The following is an 18,031-nucleotide window of genomic DNA, read 5'->3' on the forward strand; positions in this document are numbered from 1 at the left end:
CCAATCCTCTACTCCTGTGCATCTCAACCACAGCTTTCCTTGATGTGCCATCCTTGATTCTGCCAGCAAATTATCCCTTGTTCAGCAGACGCTCTGCCTTATACAGTTAAGTTCGCCTTTAGCGGTTTACGAGCTTGTCGGGTGTCTACGGTAGTGCTGCAGGGGCCGGAGGAAGGGGTGGAAGCGTACACACGTTCGACTCATCACATCGGCCACCAGCATCACCGGCAGCGAGATGCCTAGTCGGTCGGCATTCGGACCCGTGTCGATGACTTGGGCGGTGGACGGGGGAAACGCGGGGCAGCCGAGAAGTGGGTTCTAGTGGCGGCAATGGCGGCAACGGCGGTCACTGCTACTACGTCAACCACAGCTGGTTCGATACGGGAGCCGCTCGGGGACAGGATGAAAGAAATGGTGCCGCGGGCGTGAGTGGCGCCACGGCCAACGAAGCCAAGGGCCGCGAGGGCGACGGCACCAAGATGACAGTGAACGACTTATCTGTGGCCGTGGCGGACGCTGAGGATGGCAGGCCAGCACCAGTAGGGCCTTTTATACTCAGCCTCATTCTGACATTTATATAGATGCTGCCGCGTCGGCTGGCGTTTAAATATGACGTCCTTTTTATCAGAGTTTTTTTATGTTGAGTTAGATTAGAGTAAAAGTCTAGAGTGGCTACAGTTCAAGCTGAGTTTCCTCTAGGCCTGTTTACTGTTTTGATTAATATAAACTAAGTTGTGACGAGAGGGCTCACAGCGGACATAAGAGATTTGTAGGGAAAGTGTCTTGTATTTTCTGTAAGTGAAAGAACGACAAAGAGCTCATATAAGTAGGGATCCTGGGAGCTAATCACGTGCAGGGACACGGGACATATGCGCTGCCAAGTGCTGCAGCTAAAGAAGGGCCTTAGCAGAATGAGGCTATCGTGACATAATTATACATCACTCGAACTACAGCTGATAGCTAAAAGTAATAAAGGCTGCTAGTTGAAGGTTGTAGTGGTGCGTTTTACTAACAACAAGTAGGATATAGCTAAAAATAAATAAATAAAAAGGCTAGAAGCTTACTAGCAACCATCACTATTAATAGTTTAACGTTATTTAAATGTAACATAAAGCCTCTAAAGAAGGCAATAGATTTATATAGCTAATCTTTTAACTATATACCTAATACATCCTTTTTAATCTAGTAGCTAGCTAAAAGTAGTAGTAAGATCGCTATAGTAAAAAAAGGGGCAATAAAAGCTAGAATGTAAGATTGCTAATGCTAAGGTAAATGGCGTTAAGTTAGTAGCATTAATTAACCGCTATTAAAATATATCAGTATGCTTTAGACTTATATAGTCTTACATTGATATTAATTCATAATAGGTTCAAAGAAAAACACGAATTAGACTTAAGCCTTTCGACTGCGACCTAATAGGTAAAACTTGGAACTTGTGTGTTTATAAGGTATCAGCACGTATGCCATTCATCACATTTCCATAATACCAGCGTAGACCAGGTATCCAAACCCTAAAAGCCAAACCATCGACAAGCGAACATCTAAATAACCAAGCAATCAGTTTTAAAGAGCTATTCATTGCTCTGCATTCCATCCAAACTAGCCCAGCGGATTTCAAAACATACCTGGGTTCTTGACCGCCCCGGAGTCACGCTTCGAGTCAGAAGCGGGAGTAGTGGTTGCACCGGCAGCCGTGGTTGAAGAAGGCACATTTTCCTCGGCCTTGTAGATTTGAATGAGCGCCGGGCCGCCGCAGAAGGTGCTGGGGTTGCCAGTGCAGGGCGAGTTGCAGTCTGTCTGGTTCGCTGCCCACTCGCCGCCGATGTAGGAGCCGCACCAGCACTGGTTGCCGTTCTGAAGGCCGGCGTACTGGTAGAAGCGGCGGTAGCATGTCTGCCAGCACTTGGGGACGCTCAGAGATGGGTCACCGTTGGGGCTGAAGTTGATGTCGAGGAGGGGCATCTCTGGGTCCTCGACGTAGCAACCCATGTTTATCCAGGCCGTTGGAGAAGGGCCGAGGGTGGGTGCGGTGGAGGTGGGCGAGCTGGTGGTGGTGGTTGAGGTCGTCGTCTGTGTCGCGTTTACCTTGGTCCATGTAATGACGCAGTATGAGTTCCAGTTGTACCATGGCTTGCAGTCGAGGCCGACGAATGGATTCCAACGACTGAACTCTTCTGGGGTAGCCCTGAAGTAATCGCGCACCCATTCGCAAGTCTTGTCGTCCTCGTTGTTAAACCAGTCGGCGCAGTCAGAGGTTGTGTCTGGGTCGAAGGGGAGAAGTGGGGTGTCTGTGCAGCCCGCCTTGCGCGCAAGAAGCGCCAGCTTAACAAAAGACAGCAACCAAGAGGTCTTCATGATTAATGGGCACAGAACTGGCCTTAGCAGGCGGCTGAAGTGGTGCAGGTGCAAGGAAAAAAAACAGGCGACAAGAGAGTATGACAATATAGGTATGGGTATTGTATAAACACGGATAATTACTTGATATGGTCTAGTTGAAGTGTCTAGTGCTTACAAGCGAGTCGAGCTAGAGCTGGGCCAAGCCGTTGCCAAGAACGTGATGTTAGTTGGAGACTAAATCAAGAAGGTCCTTTCTTATTAGATCCTTCAGGTGAAAAAGAAAAAAGGGTTAGCCGCTGCTGTTATAGTCCGGGTACGCCGCTGCTGCAGCAAATAAATCACAGTCAACCTCGGCGGACTGTAACCACCACTTCAGGGGTCATCTTTTCTTTCACCCCTTGCAGATTCACCCGTCCCGCGTGGGGCCAGTGATACCCACCAATCGAACATTTCTATCCTTGCAACCAGGGCTGCCGGCTTACACCTCAACTTGCCCCTCTGCATTTTGTTTATTGACCGCTTCCACTTTTACCAGTTTTTTTAGAGTTCCTAGTTATGTAACAAAGAGTTTAAAGTAGCTAGCCCTTTAGCAGCTTGGCCCCTACCACCTTACTTTTAGGTATATAGTAGTTGACTTAGAGGTTAGCTGTAGCTGTGACAGGCTTAGTTAGCTTCTGTAGGGTCGGTAGGTTAGTTAGCAAATACAGAGTGCCGTTCCTACAGCACCTTACACAATACTAGGTGGGCAGCGACGTTTACTACCAGAGATATATAGTAGTGTACACTGGCAACGTGCCCTGCCCTGCGTATCCCATCAAGTGCGGAATAGCTCCATTTTGGGACAGACCGATCTTACCCAGTTTTAACTGGGTATGTATTTCTAGGCAGTCTCAGGCGATGAATTTAATTGGCTTTTACCCCGCCCGTAGCGAACATCGGGTTATTCCGCACTCGATGGGTTAGATTGCCATCCCCATCGCGTGACAACTAAAGGCGATCATATGCTTGCTATACGCTTACGCCACCACATAAGACAAGACAAGCAAGCGGTCAACCTTTCTGTCACTGACCGTACGGCGCAGCATTTTGAGAATTATCACACCAGGGCGGACATTATCGTTATTCCGCTATCTGGCCAATAGACTTCTACAAGGAGCTCCCATTTCACCTCATTTCAACCACCCAAACAAGCAAGTAGTCTGAAGCATCCATCCCTCTCACGATTTCTTTCTTCACCAATCCATCCTTCTCTATCAGCGAGGACTTTACGCGGCCCTAGACCATGGCTACCGCTACCATAGCGACGTTTCACCTATTTCCACACCTCCCCGCCAAGCTCCGCGCTCGCATCTGGGAGCTGACCGTTGACCCTCGCATCGTCGAGGTGCGCATGCTCTACAAGCAACCAAACCCCACAAACGTCAAGGGATCCGAGCCAGATGTGCAGGGAGTAGACCAGACGGTCATGTGGTCGCCGATACGCCACCCGCGCTCACCCACCCCAGCCCCAGCCCAGTTGCAAACTTGCCGTGAGGCCCGCCAACACCTCACTACATGTCCCGATTCTATATATCGATTTGAAAAAGCCTTTTCCAACATCGCTACAACACACGACCTACAGCAGGAGCACTATATCTGGTTCAATTTTAATAATGATATGCTCTCTATTGGGAAGACGGATTTGCATGAATTCCTAGCTGTAGCCTACCAGATTCGCCGACTACGGCTTCAGCGGGACCTCTCGGAGGAGTACTTTTCCCGCACAGAGTCGCTGTTACTTGGCAGGCGATTTAAAAATGTTGCTGAGGTTCATTTAATTTCTTTGTGGGGCATCAGGTCGGGCTACTTGGTGACTGAAGATATTGACTTTCCCTGTGGACCTGAGAACGTGTATTTTATTGACCCAGAAGAGATGGGCGGGACTATAATGAATAGTGTCGACCTGGATGCTATGGTCGCCAGAGAGTACGAGGAGCTTTACGGGCCAGCAGAACAGGGTTGAAGCAAGTTTCAAATGGTCGTTGCCGGTGCTGCTGCTACTGTAGTGGTGACTAACTATCACAACTGAAAAAGGCGTAAGCTTTGGGAAAATAGAGGTGATATTTTGTGATTTTCTGAAATGCAAACTTCACCACGGTATGTGAAACTTTTAATTAATCACACCTGTAAGTGTCTCTCTGGGCAGTGACTTTCAGTGGGCGCTCCTGATAAAATGTATTAATTGTGACTACCACTGGAAGCAGACGAAATGTCCGCGAGCCCCCCTCTTCTTCTTGTTCCTTTATTAAACTCACTAGATTTCATCAACATTAATACTCTAGTTGGATTAAGACACTCTTTCAAACTCTGGCTCTATCCCCTCTTCTCCGTGAGAAGCTACTGCACAAAGTTTAGCTAACTCACCATCCATGACGATTTCTTCTCTCCGCGCCCTCGCGGCCGTGGCAGCCAGTGCCCTAACTCTCTCCAACCTCAATGCCCAGAAAATAGAGGATAAGATCCATGAATGGCTCTCAGCGGTGCAGGCCCAGACACTAAGCCCTCAAGTCATGCCCCATCTCACGCAGCACGGCTGGTGACGACTCCTGGTTTCTGTTCCCGGATGCGTCCCATTTAGCTTCCTCAACGATACGATGCTGCTCAACATCGCCGTCCAGGCGGCCGAGGAAAATGAGAACAATGATACCCCAACCGTCATCAGGGCATGCACAACAGACTACAATACCTCCAGGTCTATAAGGGTCGCTTTCATACCCGATTCAACCAAGGCATCCCTCTGCGTCACGGCCAATAAGGTGCTGGAAGCAGGCTCGATATGCATGCACCAGCCCAGCTTGGGTGGCGAGTTCTTGGTGGGACATCTCATGTCTGCGAGCCGCCAGGTCAAGAGTCATCTTGCGTCTTAAGAGCCGTCATGTACCAACAACGCCATGGCGTTTGGCTACTCGCAATCGGGAGTCGTCGGTCTCTTTGCCGGCGCCGAGGTGCACCAACACGGTGTGACAGCCGGTGTTCTGGACAAGTTCCTCGAGCATGCACAGGAAAAGTCAATCTCCAGCAGCATCGTGGTGCAGCTGTGCGGGGCTGAGGACCGTGGTGCCAACTACAGCATTGGCATCGTGGCCAGCAGCACCAAGAACCTCGAGTTTGTCCAGGAGGCATTCAAGATGTGGGCTGAGGGTAAGTGTGTCTCCCAGGCGGATGCTGGTGAGGATTGAATGACTGTCACTCTACGCGGTCCTGTTCCCGTGCGTGGAGAAATTGACGTTGTCCAAGAACTCCACTGGCAACAGCACGTCCAGCTCTCACCCGCTCATTCCTCGGGATATTGATGTCTCTGACGGTTTCTCCAAACTGCTCGCCCGGGCCGACTGCAAGTTCACCACCGTGAAAGCGAGTTAGGGCTTCTACGCCGTGGCAGAATAATGCGGAATCTCACAGACTCAACTGCAAAACTTCAACCGCGCCAACCTTTTTCACTCACTTGTCGGAGAAGAGCGTGTCTGCTGCAGCAGCGGCACCCTTCCCAACACCCTGCCTTCTGGGGACTCCGACGGCACCTGTAAGACACGCCAGGTTGTGTTGGGTGATGACTGTAGCTAATTGGTCACCAAGTGTGTAAGTTCACACTACATGGTACTGGTGCCCAACCAAGACTAACAGAAGCCAACCGACAGGGAATTTCTGGAGATGACTTCACCAAGGCGAATTCGAAGACGGGCCTCTGCTCCATCCTGGCTGAGGGTCAACACGTCTGCTGCAGTCAGGGCAAGCTGCCTGACCTGAGGCCCAAGGAGGGCGCCGATAGCTACTGCGCCGTCTACACCACCAAGAAGGACGACTAATGCTCCAAGATCGCTGCGAGCCTCATGCTCACCGTGGACGAGCTCGAGACTTTCAACAAAAACACATGGGGCTGGAACGGCTGCAAACTGCTCTACCCCGAGTTCAACATGTGCGTCAGCAAAGGAGCTGCGCCCATGCCTGCAATTGTTCCTTTTAGTGAAGACATCTCTCTTGACTACCCCTTCGGGTCCAGTTGAATATCAAATGTAACTGATATCATATTCTTTTGGCTCAGAACGCCATGTGTGGACCGACATTGAACGGCACCATCCGACCTCCCGCTGGGACTAACATCAGCGCGTTAAACCCGTGCCCTCTCAATGTGTACTGCAACATCTGGGGTCAGTGCGGTATGACGGACGACTTCTGTGTCGTTTCCAACTCCGAGATAGGTGCTCCCAGCACTGCGGCTCCCGGCAAGCACGGCCGCATCAGCAACTGCGGCAGAGATATCATCAAGGGCTCCGCGCCGGCAAACAAGGTCAAACTTGGCTACTTTGAGGGCTGGAACTTCAACCGCAAGTTCTTGACCATTGATGCAAGTCAGATAGACACAGACGCCTACACCCACGTGCACTTCGCCTTCCCCAACGTCACGCGCGGCGACTTCCGCATTGAGATCACAGACCCGCTGGTGAAGGAGCAGTTTGGGTATTTCAAGAAGCTCGAGGGTGTTAATAAGGTTGTTTCTCTAGGCGGCTGGGACTTCAGTGCTCTCTCGCGGGGCTTACATGCTTCTCCGAGAGGCGGCCCAGCCGGTCAACCGCGACGTCTTGAAGCGGAACATCATCTCTTTTATCAACGAGCACAATCTGGATGGCATCAATCTTGACTGGGAATACCCAGGTGCTCCTGACATTCCCGACATCCCTGCGGACGATCCGTTCAACGGCGTCAACTACTACCAACTTCTGGCCAGCATCAAGTCTGAGGCCGGCAGCTCCAAGTCAGTTTCGTTCGCAACCCCGGCGTCATACCGGTACCTCCAGTTAATCCCCATCAAGCAGATGACTGCAGCTCTCGACTACATTGTGTTCATGACATATGACCTGCACGGCCAGAGGGACGCTGGTAACGCATCTCCATCATCTTGTCTGTCGCTGTCTCGACAGTGCTGCCGGGCTCGGCTGAGGTATCCGCGTCAATTTGGTTGGTGTGAGGAAGGTTGTCGTCGTCGTGGGACGTGGGGCTCGAAAAATCCATGCTGGAACAGCTAGTTTCTACTTGCTCGCGTTAAGATGTGCCCTGTAGTCAAAGGACAGCATCATTAGCTGGGGGGGGAGAGCAAGACGGCAAGCGATCAAGGGAGGAATGAAGGACATGCCATATCCATTTGGTAATTCACAGCGTGCTCGGGCGCTTTGTGATTTGTATTCTTGTTGGAAGTGACCACGATGTCAGAGCATGACGCGTCTCCAGCTGGGTGTGTGTATTTGGTTGTTATTGACGTGTGACAGAATCCAGGAGCAGAGGTACACCGGAACAAGTGGAGGCGGGGCCGGCGGGTTGGAAGCAGATAAAATAAGAGTGTCACTCGAAAGATGTGCTTAGCTAAGGAATTAACTGAAGTGGTGCAAGTCTCCGGAAAGATTACATAATATTTGTGTGCACTTGCGCAAAACGGTCACCGGTTTTAGAACCCCAGTTACCCACCGGTACTTGGAAGGCTGATCCACGTGGGGTGAAGCTACGTACTGCTTAGGTAAGTGAGATAAACGACAAGTGGCTGATGCCTGGCAACCTGTGGATGTGGCGCAGAAAGCGTAAACTAAAAGATAAAGCCGCACACACGCCACAACCCTACGACAGCACCAACGACTGACTAATGCCCGCCACCCCATGCAATTGCAAAAGTCGACTTAGTCACCCACACCATTGCTCGTCTCAAGGTCGGTCTGAACATGGCCATCACAATGCATGCAATCCAAGCCAGAACCACTGTTCTGTTGCTGCCTTGAAGCCAGCGACTCGCCGACTGGGTGTTACCAAGGGCGGCATCAATATCAACTCTTTGACATATCAAGGCATAACAGCTTTAAAAACCGTGTGTGTGGGGTATGTCAACTCTGGCTGCGTTCAGGTTGCTTACCATGGCCGCCAACTCTGACGACCGCATTCCGACACGGCCCACGAGACCCTGATCCACATGGCGCTGAAGGCGTGTGATAAGGATACGCATCCTTTAGTGTTCAACACTAACGATGTGCTGCTAACGTTCAAGACGATGACCAATAGACGGCACGTTATATCGCCGCAACGATTGGAGAGATGAGGATGTTCAGGCGCCGTTGACTGCATGCGACATACACCAACAGTGCTGGATAGTAAGTGGCAGCCACACGCCTATTATTTAGCCCCTGCCCTATGTTTCATTGACGTGCTCAAGTGAAACTCCGTTCCTCATGCTTGCTGCCAGGACAGGTTGCGACGACCGCCAAAAAGCTCTTAGAGGCATATTTTTAGGGTGGGGCTTCGGGATAGCATCAACAAACGATTGTTATTGCGCAATCAGCACCGTGTTTCCAACCGACCAACGTCCAAAAACCCCCATCGTTCAAGGCGACACTAAATAGCTTCACCGATACGTAATACTGCACAGTTGATAAGGCCCAGGTGTTTTGTGTAAGCTAGGAGCTGCCAATGCCAAGGATTTTCCCGTTCGCACGCCTGCAAACCTTCATCCACCCATCCATTCAACCACTCTTACCGCGCCGTTAACTTACCAACATTCATAATGTCGTTATTCGCCCAAATTGGCTTTAGTAAGCTGTGATTCTCTTTTGCGAATAGCGGGCAATTTCCGCATCTCCATCTAAATACATTCGTTGGTTGCAAAAGGCTCTAGAACCGCCAACGGCTGTCAAATAACTCACAAACTGAAGCGTCCATTTTCGCCTCAACCGACACCCAGCCACGGCCTGCCTTTTCTCTTTCTCTTTGCCTCGACTTCTTGGCACAACTTTCTTTAACACTATTAATAACTGGCTACCGTTTGGTGTGTGGGATCACCCCTCCAAGTCCCCCTCTCCTGGGGCCTGATGGGGAGAAATATGTCTGTCTGAACTTGAAAGTCGGCATCTACTAGAGGCGGGGTGCGGTTTTTGAAACATCGCGCTTGGCGAGCGCGCGCTTTTGCCTGGTTGGCGAAAAGGAGCCGACGATGCATTGCAACACGAATAGCTATGAGTTTCAAGTCGATCCGGGTCATTATCATGAACTGGGAGGTTCCGCCATTGGATCAACTACAGGAGGCGAGCAGAGACCCTAAGTTTAAATTGCACCCGTAATCGAACCGGTTTCGAAAGACGACACGTGTAGACTTGATCGTTGTCGGGGTCCTCGAGAGATGAGATACCGCAAGGCTCCCCCTACTAGGCGTGCACGCTTTTCTATAAGAATGCAACAAAAACAATAGGCAGCTAAACCCAGAATCCTGAAATTTCCATGGCGTGCTGTTTCCATTTCAGCCGGCATCAAGTTCCTGCTGAAAATTGAGAAGCCAACCCTTCGTACCGGCCCGCTCCGTGCCGTGATTTGTTCTCCGAGGCCTACCGGCAACACGCAATTCCAAGCGGCCGGGCAAGAGGATGAGCAATGTGGGGTTAAAGCTATGGAACTCAATTTCGTTCAGCCAGCCACGTGAAGTTTACTTTAAGATTATCACCCTACACTAGAGCTGCTGCATGCATGCATGCGTGCGGGGCACATTAACCTCAGCCGATGAGCGGTTGTGCTTGGTGTACCATACCTAGAGAAGCAAGACATGTGCATTTTAGTCATTTTCAGCTGGCTGGAGGGCAACTTGGACGGCTGCATTTGGCGTCTGCGGCCGTGTCTCAGCTAGGCAGCCCTTACGCGGCGGCCGCATCGAGCATTCGGGGCTAGCTGAAAAGGTCAAAGTTTGTATTTACCTAGAGGAATGTGTGGTTTGAATATTTTGTTGGCTGAGCGACAGTCTGGGATGCCGAGCTGCAGATACCACGGAGCAAGGATTCAACGCAAATGAGTTGGGCATGCGGCCTTTGCTAGCTGTTTCTGGGAGACAGTGTGCGTGAGCTTTGGTCCCTGAGATTCCCTAGACCTTTCAGTGTCTGCCGTTCTAAGCGTCTGGACCTTTTGAGCATCTAGCCTTTGCACTCTCTGCTTGGCGTGATTGCATGCTCCCTCAATTGATAGTTCAAGAACAAGGCGCGTCTAACAAGTTCTGAATTTAAATCATGCTTCACTACACTGCATTTGCAGAAACGAGTCATAAGTTTTGTAGGTGTTCAATGTTCACTCTTGCCAGGGACTTGGGTTATGTCAGATAAAAAGTGAGCGGCGACAGATTATCCAGCCATATCCATTGACTATTACTAGAAGCTACTCAATTGTTTATTAAAGATATCCCTTGTTATCGATCTTTGCCCTATCCACTGCATCTAGATTGTGACGTTAACCTTGTTAACAAGGTTGGTCACCGACGTGAAGAACTCGTATACGCCCATGGACCACCATGTTCGCTTAGTCCAGCCCTCTTTAAAGGGCAACCTCTCGTCTACAAAGAGGGCCCGAACATACTTTACAGAGATAGTCTGGCCGTTACCAAAGCATCCCATCATGAGCGCGATCTGGCCGCAGTTGACCTGGTGCTGGGCAGGGCCGTACACGAGGTCCGGATTATCGTTGAGCTGCTGCTTGATCCTTGCCTTGATGAACCTGGCTAGGTCATCGATGGTGAGTGTCTCACCGTCGTGGGAGCAGTTGATCATGTCATCGATCAGGTCTTTCTGCGGCTTGTTGTTGCCCTGATCTTGAGCGTAGTCGCGGCGAGAGAGAGAAATGTCGTGCTCGATCGCACCATGGGAGGCGAGATTCTCAAGGTTGAGATATTTCTTGCCTCTTTCGTCGTACTGCTGCGGATTCCAGCAGCCAAAGTAAGAGAAATAGGTGTAGGGGTTCATGAGATAGCCCAAGTACTTCCGCCATACACTGACAGGAGGCTGGAGGTAGGCCTTGTCCGGGTTGTGGTACTCGAAGTAGGTTGGAACGGCGAAAATGGAGCCGAGCAAAGGACTCATTCCCACTTGTCGCATCGCCGCGGTCAGATCGGCCATATAGATCTTCTTGCCGTCGCGCTCGATATAGCCGTGGTTCGAGAGCGCGTTGACTACTGGGCAGGGGCTGCGGCTGGCGCTGTCTGGGCTGCGAACATATTTGCCAACCGGGGTAGAGGTAGACATTGCGATTGTGGGAGAGAGAAGAATCAAAATGTGGTTTGACAAGACCAGGTAAAGAAAAAAATGATCACAGCAGCTAGTGAGCTGGCAGAAACTGCGATAGAGCGATGTTGGTAAACGACCTTCTCAAGACGGGGGGGGGAGGGGGGGGGTTTCCTGTGGTACAAGTACAGCAGCGATCTTGTAAAGCGCCGTGGGGTAAGGGACCAGCGAGGAGCACACGCTTAAACCAGTACTGGGCCGCTTTCTCACCTGGGCATTTCGGCAAGACCCTTTCCTGTTAGTACTTCTACTATTTAACTGGGCTGGTATTATCTTGGCAACGTTAAGACACTACAATTGAGCAAAAGCTTGGATGGCATTTGCTACGAGATCATCCCTGGCGTTGCTGTCATGTGTGTTTTGGGAAAGTAGCATCGAACAGAATTCCATGTTGGAGTTATCACATGGCAGCCCGGGCGGGAAGCCCGCTTCTAGCTGAACCCCCGCATCGTTTTTGGGAAGGGCCCCGAAACTAGCTCGCCAGCAGTCCGTCGATGGTCTGAGTCTGAGACAGCTTTTGGAGAAACTCTCAGGATTCAAGACATGCTCGGTCCTTATGCTTCTACTGAAATTCTGGCAGCTGGAAATCTGCGTCAGAAAGAGGCTGACTGGAGTATGCATGCAGGCGGGCAGATACACGACAAGAATTTCAGCCAGCCGCTAGGTTCCACATGCGCTCAGCTTTGAACTCTAGCAGCTACAGAGTCATGGTCGAGATATGTGCATTGGGCTTTTCACTTTAACTAGCTTCAACTATCTACGAGTATTGGATTGCAACTCGAATTACCCATATCAATGCTGCCTCTTTTCACGATCTGAAGGTACATAGACCTAAAGGCGACTATTGATCCAGGACGAAAGCGTCGGCCAGGGTTCTGAGCCCATCACAAGCTCAAACCTTGTACGTAGTATGTGCCGGAAGGTAATGTGTGCCGAAATCCAGGCATTCCCGGTGAGATTGTAATTTCACTTGCAAGCGGGCTGGCGGGGAGTCAATCAAGGGGCCCAGACAAGGATGTGCTCTCGCTATGTTCTTTACTTGACGCGACGACGGTATTAATGTCGCTCGCCCCCGTAACCCATCATCGAGTATAAGTCGCTTCCCAGGCCACGTAATACATAATATCTCGGACTCAGCAAGTCAGGGTTCTGGTTATTTCAGGCTTAACCAGCTGTTGTCTTCATTATTCCTTCACATTACCGGAGTTCGCCTGAACATCCTGCCCAGCATGGCGACACGGCCAACTGCAGAGACCCCGTCAAGGGAGGACCAGCTCATGGAGCTGACCCTTCAGTTGAGGAATGGGGAGAATGCAGAGAAGTACGCCCAGTTCCACGGCGATAGTCTGATATCTGTAAGTCCTGCACCGTGTGTGTGTGGATGTGGCCTTACTGACATCCTCTTGCAGAACAAGCCCACGGACAAGGTCGGACTGCTTGGAGATCTCGCGGCAGCACTCGCTCCCAGGAACTGGGGTGCTTGGGGTGACATCGCTGGAAGTTTGCTTTCAGGCAAAGGTCTTGATGTAAGTTCTCTCCTGGTTTTCGCGGTGTGTCTCACTAATGATCTGCCTAGAATGCCGGACTTGCACAGATTGCTGGTAGCCTATCGAACTATAGCACTAATCGTGAAAAGCTCATTAACGAACAAGTGCGCGACAAGTACGACAAAATGCTGCATCGTGAGTACATTGACCTGACTGCCAACCCCAAGACATGAAAAAGTTTGGCCTTCTGCTCGTGCCTTTCCTCCGCTGACGTTATTGTCATCAGCTCCTCTCACGTACTTAGGTGACGCCTTTCAGTACAGGACTGCCGATGGGTCCTTCAACTCAGCCCTGAACCCGCACCTCGGGCAGGCTGGTGCTCCCTACGCAAAGACGGTACCATCCAAAACGGCTCCGCTCGGCGCGTTGCCTGACCCCGAAATTTTGTTTGATCGGCTGATGGCTCGCGAAGCCGGGGGCCGCCAGAGTCCGTCTGGACTATCATCAATGCTCTTGTACCACGCCACCATCATCATCCATGACATCTTCCGCACCAACGAGGATGACAAGAACATCTCAGACTCCTCTTCGTATCTGGATCTCTCGCCTCTCTATGGCTATACCGAAGAAATGGTGCGAAAAGTCCGCGACGACAAGTACAAGCTGGGCCTGCTCAAGCCCGACACCTTCGCAGAGGACCGTCTACTTAGGCAGCCTCCTGGGGTGTGTATTATGCTAGTCATGTACAACCGATATCATAACTATGCTGCCAGACAGCTTCTACGGATCAACGAGAACGGCCGCTTCAGCCTGCCAGAAATGTACAGCGGCACACGATTAGTCGCGCTAATCAGAGAACACCTCCCCGATCGGGATGAACAAGGCGACAAGGCACCACTCGACCCAAAAGTGAAACTGCTCTGCGATCAGTACGAGGACTTGTGGGACAAAGTCCGCGCCGCGAGGCCTCCGGATGCCCCCGATGCCCCAGAGAAACAGGACTCCGAGACACCGGAGCAGACGGCTGTGCGTGAAGCAGCTGAAAAGAAGAGGAAAGCTGCTCTTGATCTGATCACGGCTTTCGAGTCTGAGCTGTTGTACACGAAGTTTGCGGACGTGGAACTCCAGCTAAAGCAGAAGCTGAAAGAGAAGTGCCACAAGCTGGAACGCGAGTCGCCAGCTCTCTTGAAGTCCTTTGAGAAGAATTGTACAGACTTCAAGAAGGCTTGGCAGGCTGCGTGGGACAAGCAGGACGACGATCTCTTCAACACTGCCCGCCTCATCACGCAGGGCATGTATGTCAACATCAGCGTCCACGACTACCTCCGTACCTTGATGGGTTTCCACCAGTTCAACACGGACTTTACCCTCGATCCGAGGAAGGACTTTGACCAGAAGAAGACCACTCGAGGCATTGGTAATCAGGTCACTGTCGAATTCAACCTGCTCTACCGCTTCCATTGCGCCATCTCACTTCGTGACGAGGAGTACACAGAGGAGTATATGAAGGCCACTCTCGGCATCAAGGAGCCCGACCGCCTCTCACTGCCCGAATTTCTCAGAGTAATGTCTTATGGGAAGCAGAAGGGCATCAAGCCCGTGGAGCCGTGGCAAGTCACCTTCGGCGTCCCGGACGTTCCTGCCACGAAAACAACTCCCAGTTCGGAGGACGGGCACAGCACCGAACGAAGCAGAAATAACTCAGACAGTGGCATCTCCATGGACAGCACCGGTGTAGACGTCGACATCACCGAGGCCAAGAAGGCCCCGGCCGCCGCCACTCCCTCTGCCGCGAACTCCAGACACTTTGAACGCAACGAGATCACAAACCTCTTTGATGACGAGCAGATGCTCAATGAGCTGACTGCGGCCATGGACGAGCCTCTATCAAACTTCGGCCCGCGGAACGTGCCCAAGTGTCTCAAGCCTGTCGAGATGATGGGCATTATGCAGGCTCGCAAGTGGGAGGTTGGAACACTGAACGATTTCCGTAGGTTTTTCGAGCTCCCAGTCCACACCACGTTTGAGAGCGTCTCTGCAAACCAGGACATCCAGAATGCCCTACGAGATCTCTATGAGTCGCCCGATAAAATTGAATTGTACCCAGGCATCTTCTGCGAGAGCGATGCCAAGATGGGTCTGGATCCAGGGCCAACAGAGTCAAGCTCCGCGCTGTGGTCAGCCATCTTCTCTGACGCCATCACGTTAGTGAGGTCTGATCGATTCTATACCGTCGACTGGAACACCCAAAGCCTAACGGCCTGGGGAATGAAAGAAGTCACACCCGACAACAATGTGTGTAAGAGCTCCGTCTTCCACCGGCTCATACAGCGCGCCTTTCCAGGGTGGCTGCCTCGTGACAGTCTGAGGTGGTTTAACCCATTTTATACGGCCAAGCAGAACGCCATCTACGCCGAGCAGCAAGGTTATGCCGGTCAATTTAAGGAGACGGCCAACATCGAGCTCAGGCCTTGCTTCGACCGCGCAAAGGCTGCAGCGAGCATTGTCGCATGCCCGCCAGAGAAACCCCATAAGCCATGCTACCTGGACAACTTTGAAGACATCAAGATAGTTCTCAAAGACCAGAGTGATCACTTCACCAATCCGGTGTTCAGCTACAAGGCGAACTTGCCTCGTGCGCTCAGAGACGTGCTTGATCGGGAGACAGCGAGGCCAGTCGAGTTTGACCCAAAGATTCTGAAGAAGCATGTCAAGAGTGTTGAGAATGAGCTCAAGACATACCTCTCGAAGCTGATGACATGTATCATCAAGCGCGAATCTGTCTCCATCACCAACGCCGAGTTTCAAATCGACGCAACCAGAGAGTAAGTACTGAATGTATTTGATATTGGAAATGTCCCTTTCAGCTGGAAGATTATTAACTTACTCATCCTCCACTCACAGCTTCGCTATTCCCGTTGTGACCCGCTATATGGCGGCATTTCTCGGCTTCAGTCACAAACTGCGCGAGGTTCCCGCTACTTGTACCGTCCCAGACAAGCTTACGCAGGCCGCACAACACGGAACATTCACTGAAAACGAGATCTACCAGCACATCACTAACTGCCAAGTCTTCCTAGCCTACAATACCGACGAGACGAAGTGGATGGCGCGCCGCAAGGCATTTCAGAAGTCGGTGGAATTCTTGATCGGCCTTGCTAGACAGGGCACGATCTGGGAGGCCAAGCAGATTTTCGGCTTGTCCAACATGCTGTTTGGCAGGGAGGAGACGAACCCGATGCACCAGATGGGTGTGTTTGTGGCAAAGCAGGTACTCAAGCATGAGCCGGATCCGACCAGGGCTGCGGCGATCTTGCTGTTAGTCTCTTTGGACTTTACATACAATGCTGTCGTTTCAGTGAGTTCCGACCCTCTGACCCTTTTGAACGTCTGAATTTATGGATCGATATTTCCGGAAGTCAAGATACAGTAACAAGAGTCGAGCTGACCAATCTCTTTCTGCATAGTTCACTGCTACGCTTGACGGCTTCATGGAAGACCTCTACCAAGTTGCCAACGGCGACAGCATCGAGGCCGAACCGAAATGGCTCGCCCTCCAGCGTGCCGCACTGGCCGATGAGGACAGCATTGTTGAGAAGATGGTGCTAGACATGGCACGCGCCAAGGTGAACTTGCCCATCGTGCGCAAGGTGCTCAAGGACGGGCAATTCAAATTCGTCAGCGAGCCGTACAAGGGCAAGTCCACAACGCTCAAGGAGGGGCAATATGTTGTACTGGATCTGGTAAGTTTGCTTCTTCACCTGGCAGGCGCGGATAGCAAAACCTCACTTGGATTAATAACTGACACGACTGTTCCCAGGCTCCTGCCACCGCCAACGCCGTGGAAGCGCAAGACACTGCCAGACTCAAGTTCCTGACCCTGCAGCTCTCGATCGCCGACAAGTACGCGGTCTTCAGCCCGCGCGACTTCATCCCGCTCAGCCAAGCGCAGATGATAAAGTTCATCGCCCTGACGCGCAACACGCGCCGTGGTACCGCGGCCCAGGGCGAGCTTAAGCGCGTGCACCTCGAGGCCACCGCGGAAGGCTACGCGAATTACATGGCGCCCGGACGCGTGGAGTGGATCAAGGAACAAGTTGACAAGTTGGAGGATCAGAAGAAGGCGTCCAGGATCTTCAATGACAAGATCTTCGTGGCCGGATTTGACACGTTCTTGACCCCTGCGTGGGACGAGTACGTCCCTTTCCCGATGACGTGGAAGATCCGCTTCGACGGGTTCGGGAAGAGCGACTACATTGACAAGAAGTGTCAGGATGTGAAGTATGGCCAGATCCGCACGGTCGGCAAGGGGTTGCCAGACTTCTGTCCGCCTTGGTATCAGCCCAAGGGCCCGAGCTCGGTTGGTGGCACTTTTGCCATGGTCAAGTGTGTGTGCGCGGATGGTGGCGCAAGCGGTTGTGGTTGTAGTGGCGGCAAGGCTGAGAAGGCTCCGAAGCCGATGGCCATGTCATCGGGGTGCAAGGTTCCGCCCTAGATTGATTATGTTTACTAGATATATCTCATGCACAACGGCCATGAACCTGTCTTTTATATCTCGTGAGGCGCGCAGCACACTGATCTTTCATAATGGCAGACGAACTTCTGACGATGAGACAAGTTAGACTGGCTTCAAAAGAATGCAAGAATTGTTCGATCAGCTTGTCGACGCCGAAAACGAAGCCCCTCGTTTGCGCTGGCAAGCCCCTCGACAAGCGTGGAGCCGCGCGTCTCGACGAGCAGGACTTGACCTTCCTCGTTCATCTGCAGACGGCGCAGCCCGAGCTTTTCAATATTCCATGGGACCCTCACCGAAGGGATGGACCGGCAGACGTGGCCGCCGAGGATAACTTGGCGGCGTTGCAGCAGCGAGCGTGCTTACACGCCAAGCATCCCTTGCGCTCGCGGTTTTAGGGCTGTCGCTTCTCCTTGATGCAGATTGACTTTACCGGGCGGGCGGGCCTAAAAGAGGCTGGTCAATCCCCGCTTGTCCTATTCCCTTCACAAGCGCAAGGAACCCCCAGAAAAGCATAAAATGGTGGATGTCCATTTTGATAAAATATTAGCGATCCACCCTGGTCCTGAGGCGTGTCGTCTAGGAGG

General features: G+C 51.7%; 6 protein-coding genes across 6 annotated transcripts; 4 read left to right on the forward strand and 2 right to left on the reverse strand.

Moving 5' to 3' along the window:
* Positions 1–1,470: 1,470 nt before the first annotated feature.
* Positions 1,471–2,355, reverse strand: EsH8_XI_000013 (WSC domain-containing protein; the record flags this gene model as incomplete). The annotated part of the gene is made up of 2 exons (XM_083273921.1): positions 1,471–1,541; positions 1,626–2,355. The coding sequence occupies 2 exons, from the start codon at positions 2,353–2,355 to the stop codon at positions 1,471–1,473; spliced, it is 801 nt and encodes a 266-aa protein (XP_083120257.1).
* A 1,264-nt stretch (positions 2,356–3,619) lies between these two features.
* EsH8_XI_000014 (2EXR domain-containing protein) lies at positions 3,620–4,339 on the forward strand (the record flags this gene model as incomplete). The annotated part of the gene is made up of 1 exon (XM_083273922.1): positions 3,620–4,339. One exon carries the CDS (start codon positions 3,620–3,622, stop codon positions 4,337–4,339), a length of 720 nt encoding a protein of 239 aa, XP_083120258.1.
* Positions 4,340–5,267: 928 nt separating this feature from the next.
* On the forward strand, positions 5,268–6,182 carry EsH8_XI_000015 (uncharacterized protein; the record flags this gene model as incomplete). The annotated part of the gene is made up of 3 exons (XM_083273923.1): positions 5,268–5,517; positions 5,850–5,899; positions 5,961–6,182. The coding sequence occupies 3 exons, from the start codon at positions 5,268–5,270 to the stop codon at positions 6,180–6,182; spliced, it is 522 nt and encodes a 173-aa protein (XP_083120259.1).
* Positions 6,183–6,424: 242 nt separating this feature from the next.
* On the forward strand, positions 6,425–7,434 carry EsH8_XI_000016 (uncharacterized protein; the record flags this gene model as incomplete). Its single annotated transcript, XM_083273924.1, has 3 exons — positions 6,425–6,856; positions 6,930–7,275; positions 7,397–7,434. The coding sequence occupies 3 exons, from the start codon at positions 6,425–6,427 to the stop codon at positions 7,432–7,434; spliced, it is 816 nt and encodes a 271-aa protein (XP_083120260.1).
* A 3,170-nt stretch (positions 7,435–10,604) lies between these two features.
* Positions 10,605–11,405, reverse strand: EsH8_XI_000017 (Chloroperoxidase; the record flags this gene model as incomplete). Its single annotated transcript, XM_083273925.1, has 1 exon — positions 10,605–11,405. One exon carries the CDS (start codon positions 11,403–11,405, stop codon positions 10,605–10,607), a length of 801 nt encoding a protein of 266 aa, XP_083120261.1.
* Positions 11,406–12,673: 1,268 nt separating this feature from the next.
* Positions 12,674–17,842, forward strand: EsH8_XI_000018 (uncharacterized protein; the record flags this gene model as incomplete). The annotated part of the gene is made up of 8 exons (XM_083273926.1): positions 12,674–12,799; positions 12,854–12,970; positions 13,021–13,126; positions 13,218–15,756; positions 15,836–16,289; positions 16,399–16,674; positions 16,752–17,266; positions 17,590–17,842. The coding sequence occupies 8 exons, from the start codon at positions 12,674–12,676 to the stop codon at positions 17,840–17,842; spliced, it is 4,386 nt and encodes a 1,461-aa protein (XP_083120262.1).
* Between the last annotated feature and the right edge of the window lie 189 nt (positions 17,843–18,031).

Source organism: Colletotrichum jinshuiense, chromosome 11, assembly GCF_051148585.1.
Source record: "Colletotrichum jinshuiense chromosome 11, complete sequence".
In the NCBI taxonomy this organism is placed as follows: Eukaryota; Fungi; Ascomycota; class Sordariomycetes; order Glomerellales; family Glomerellaceae; genus Colletotrichum; species Colletotrichum jinshuiense.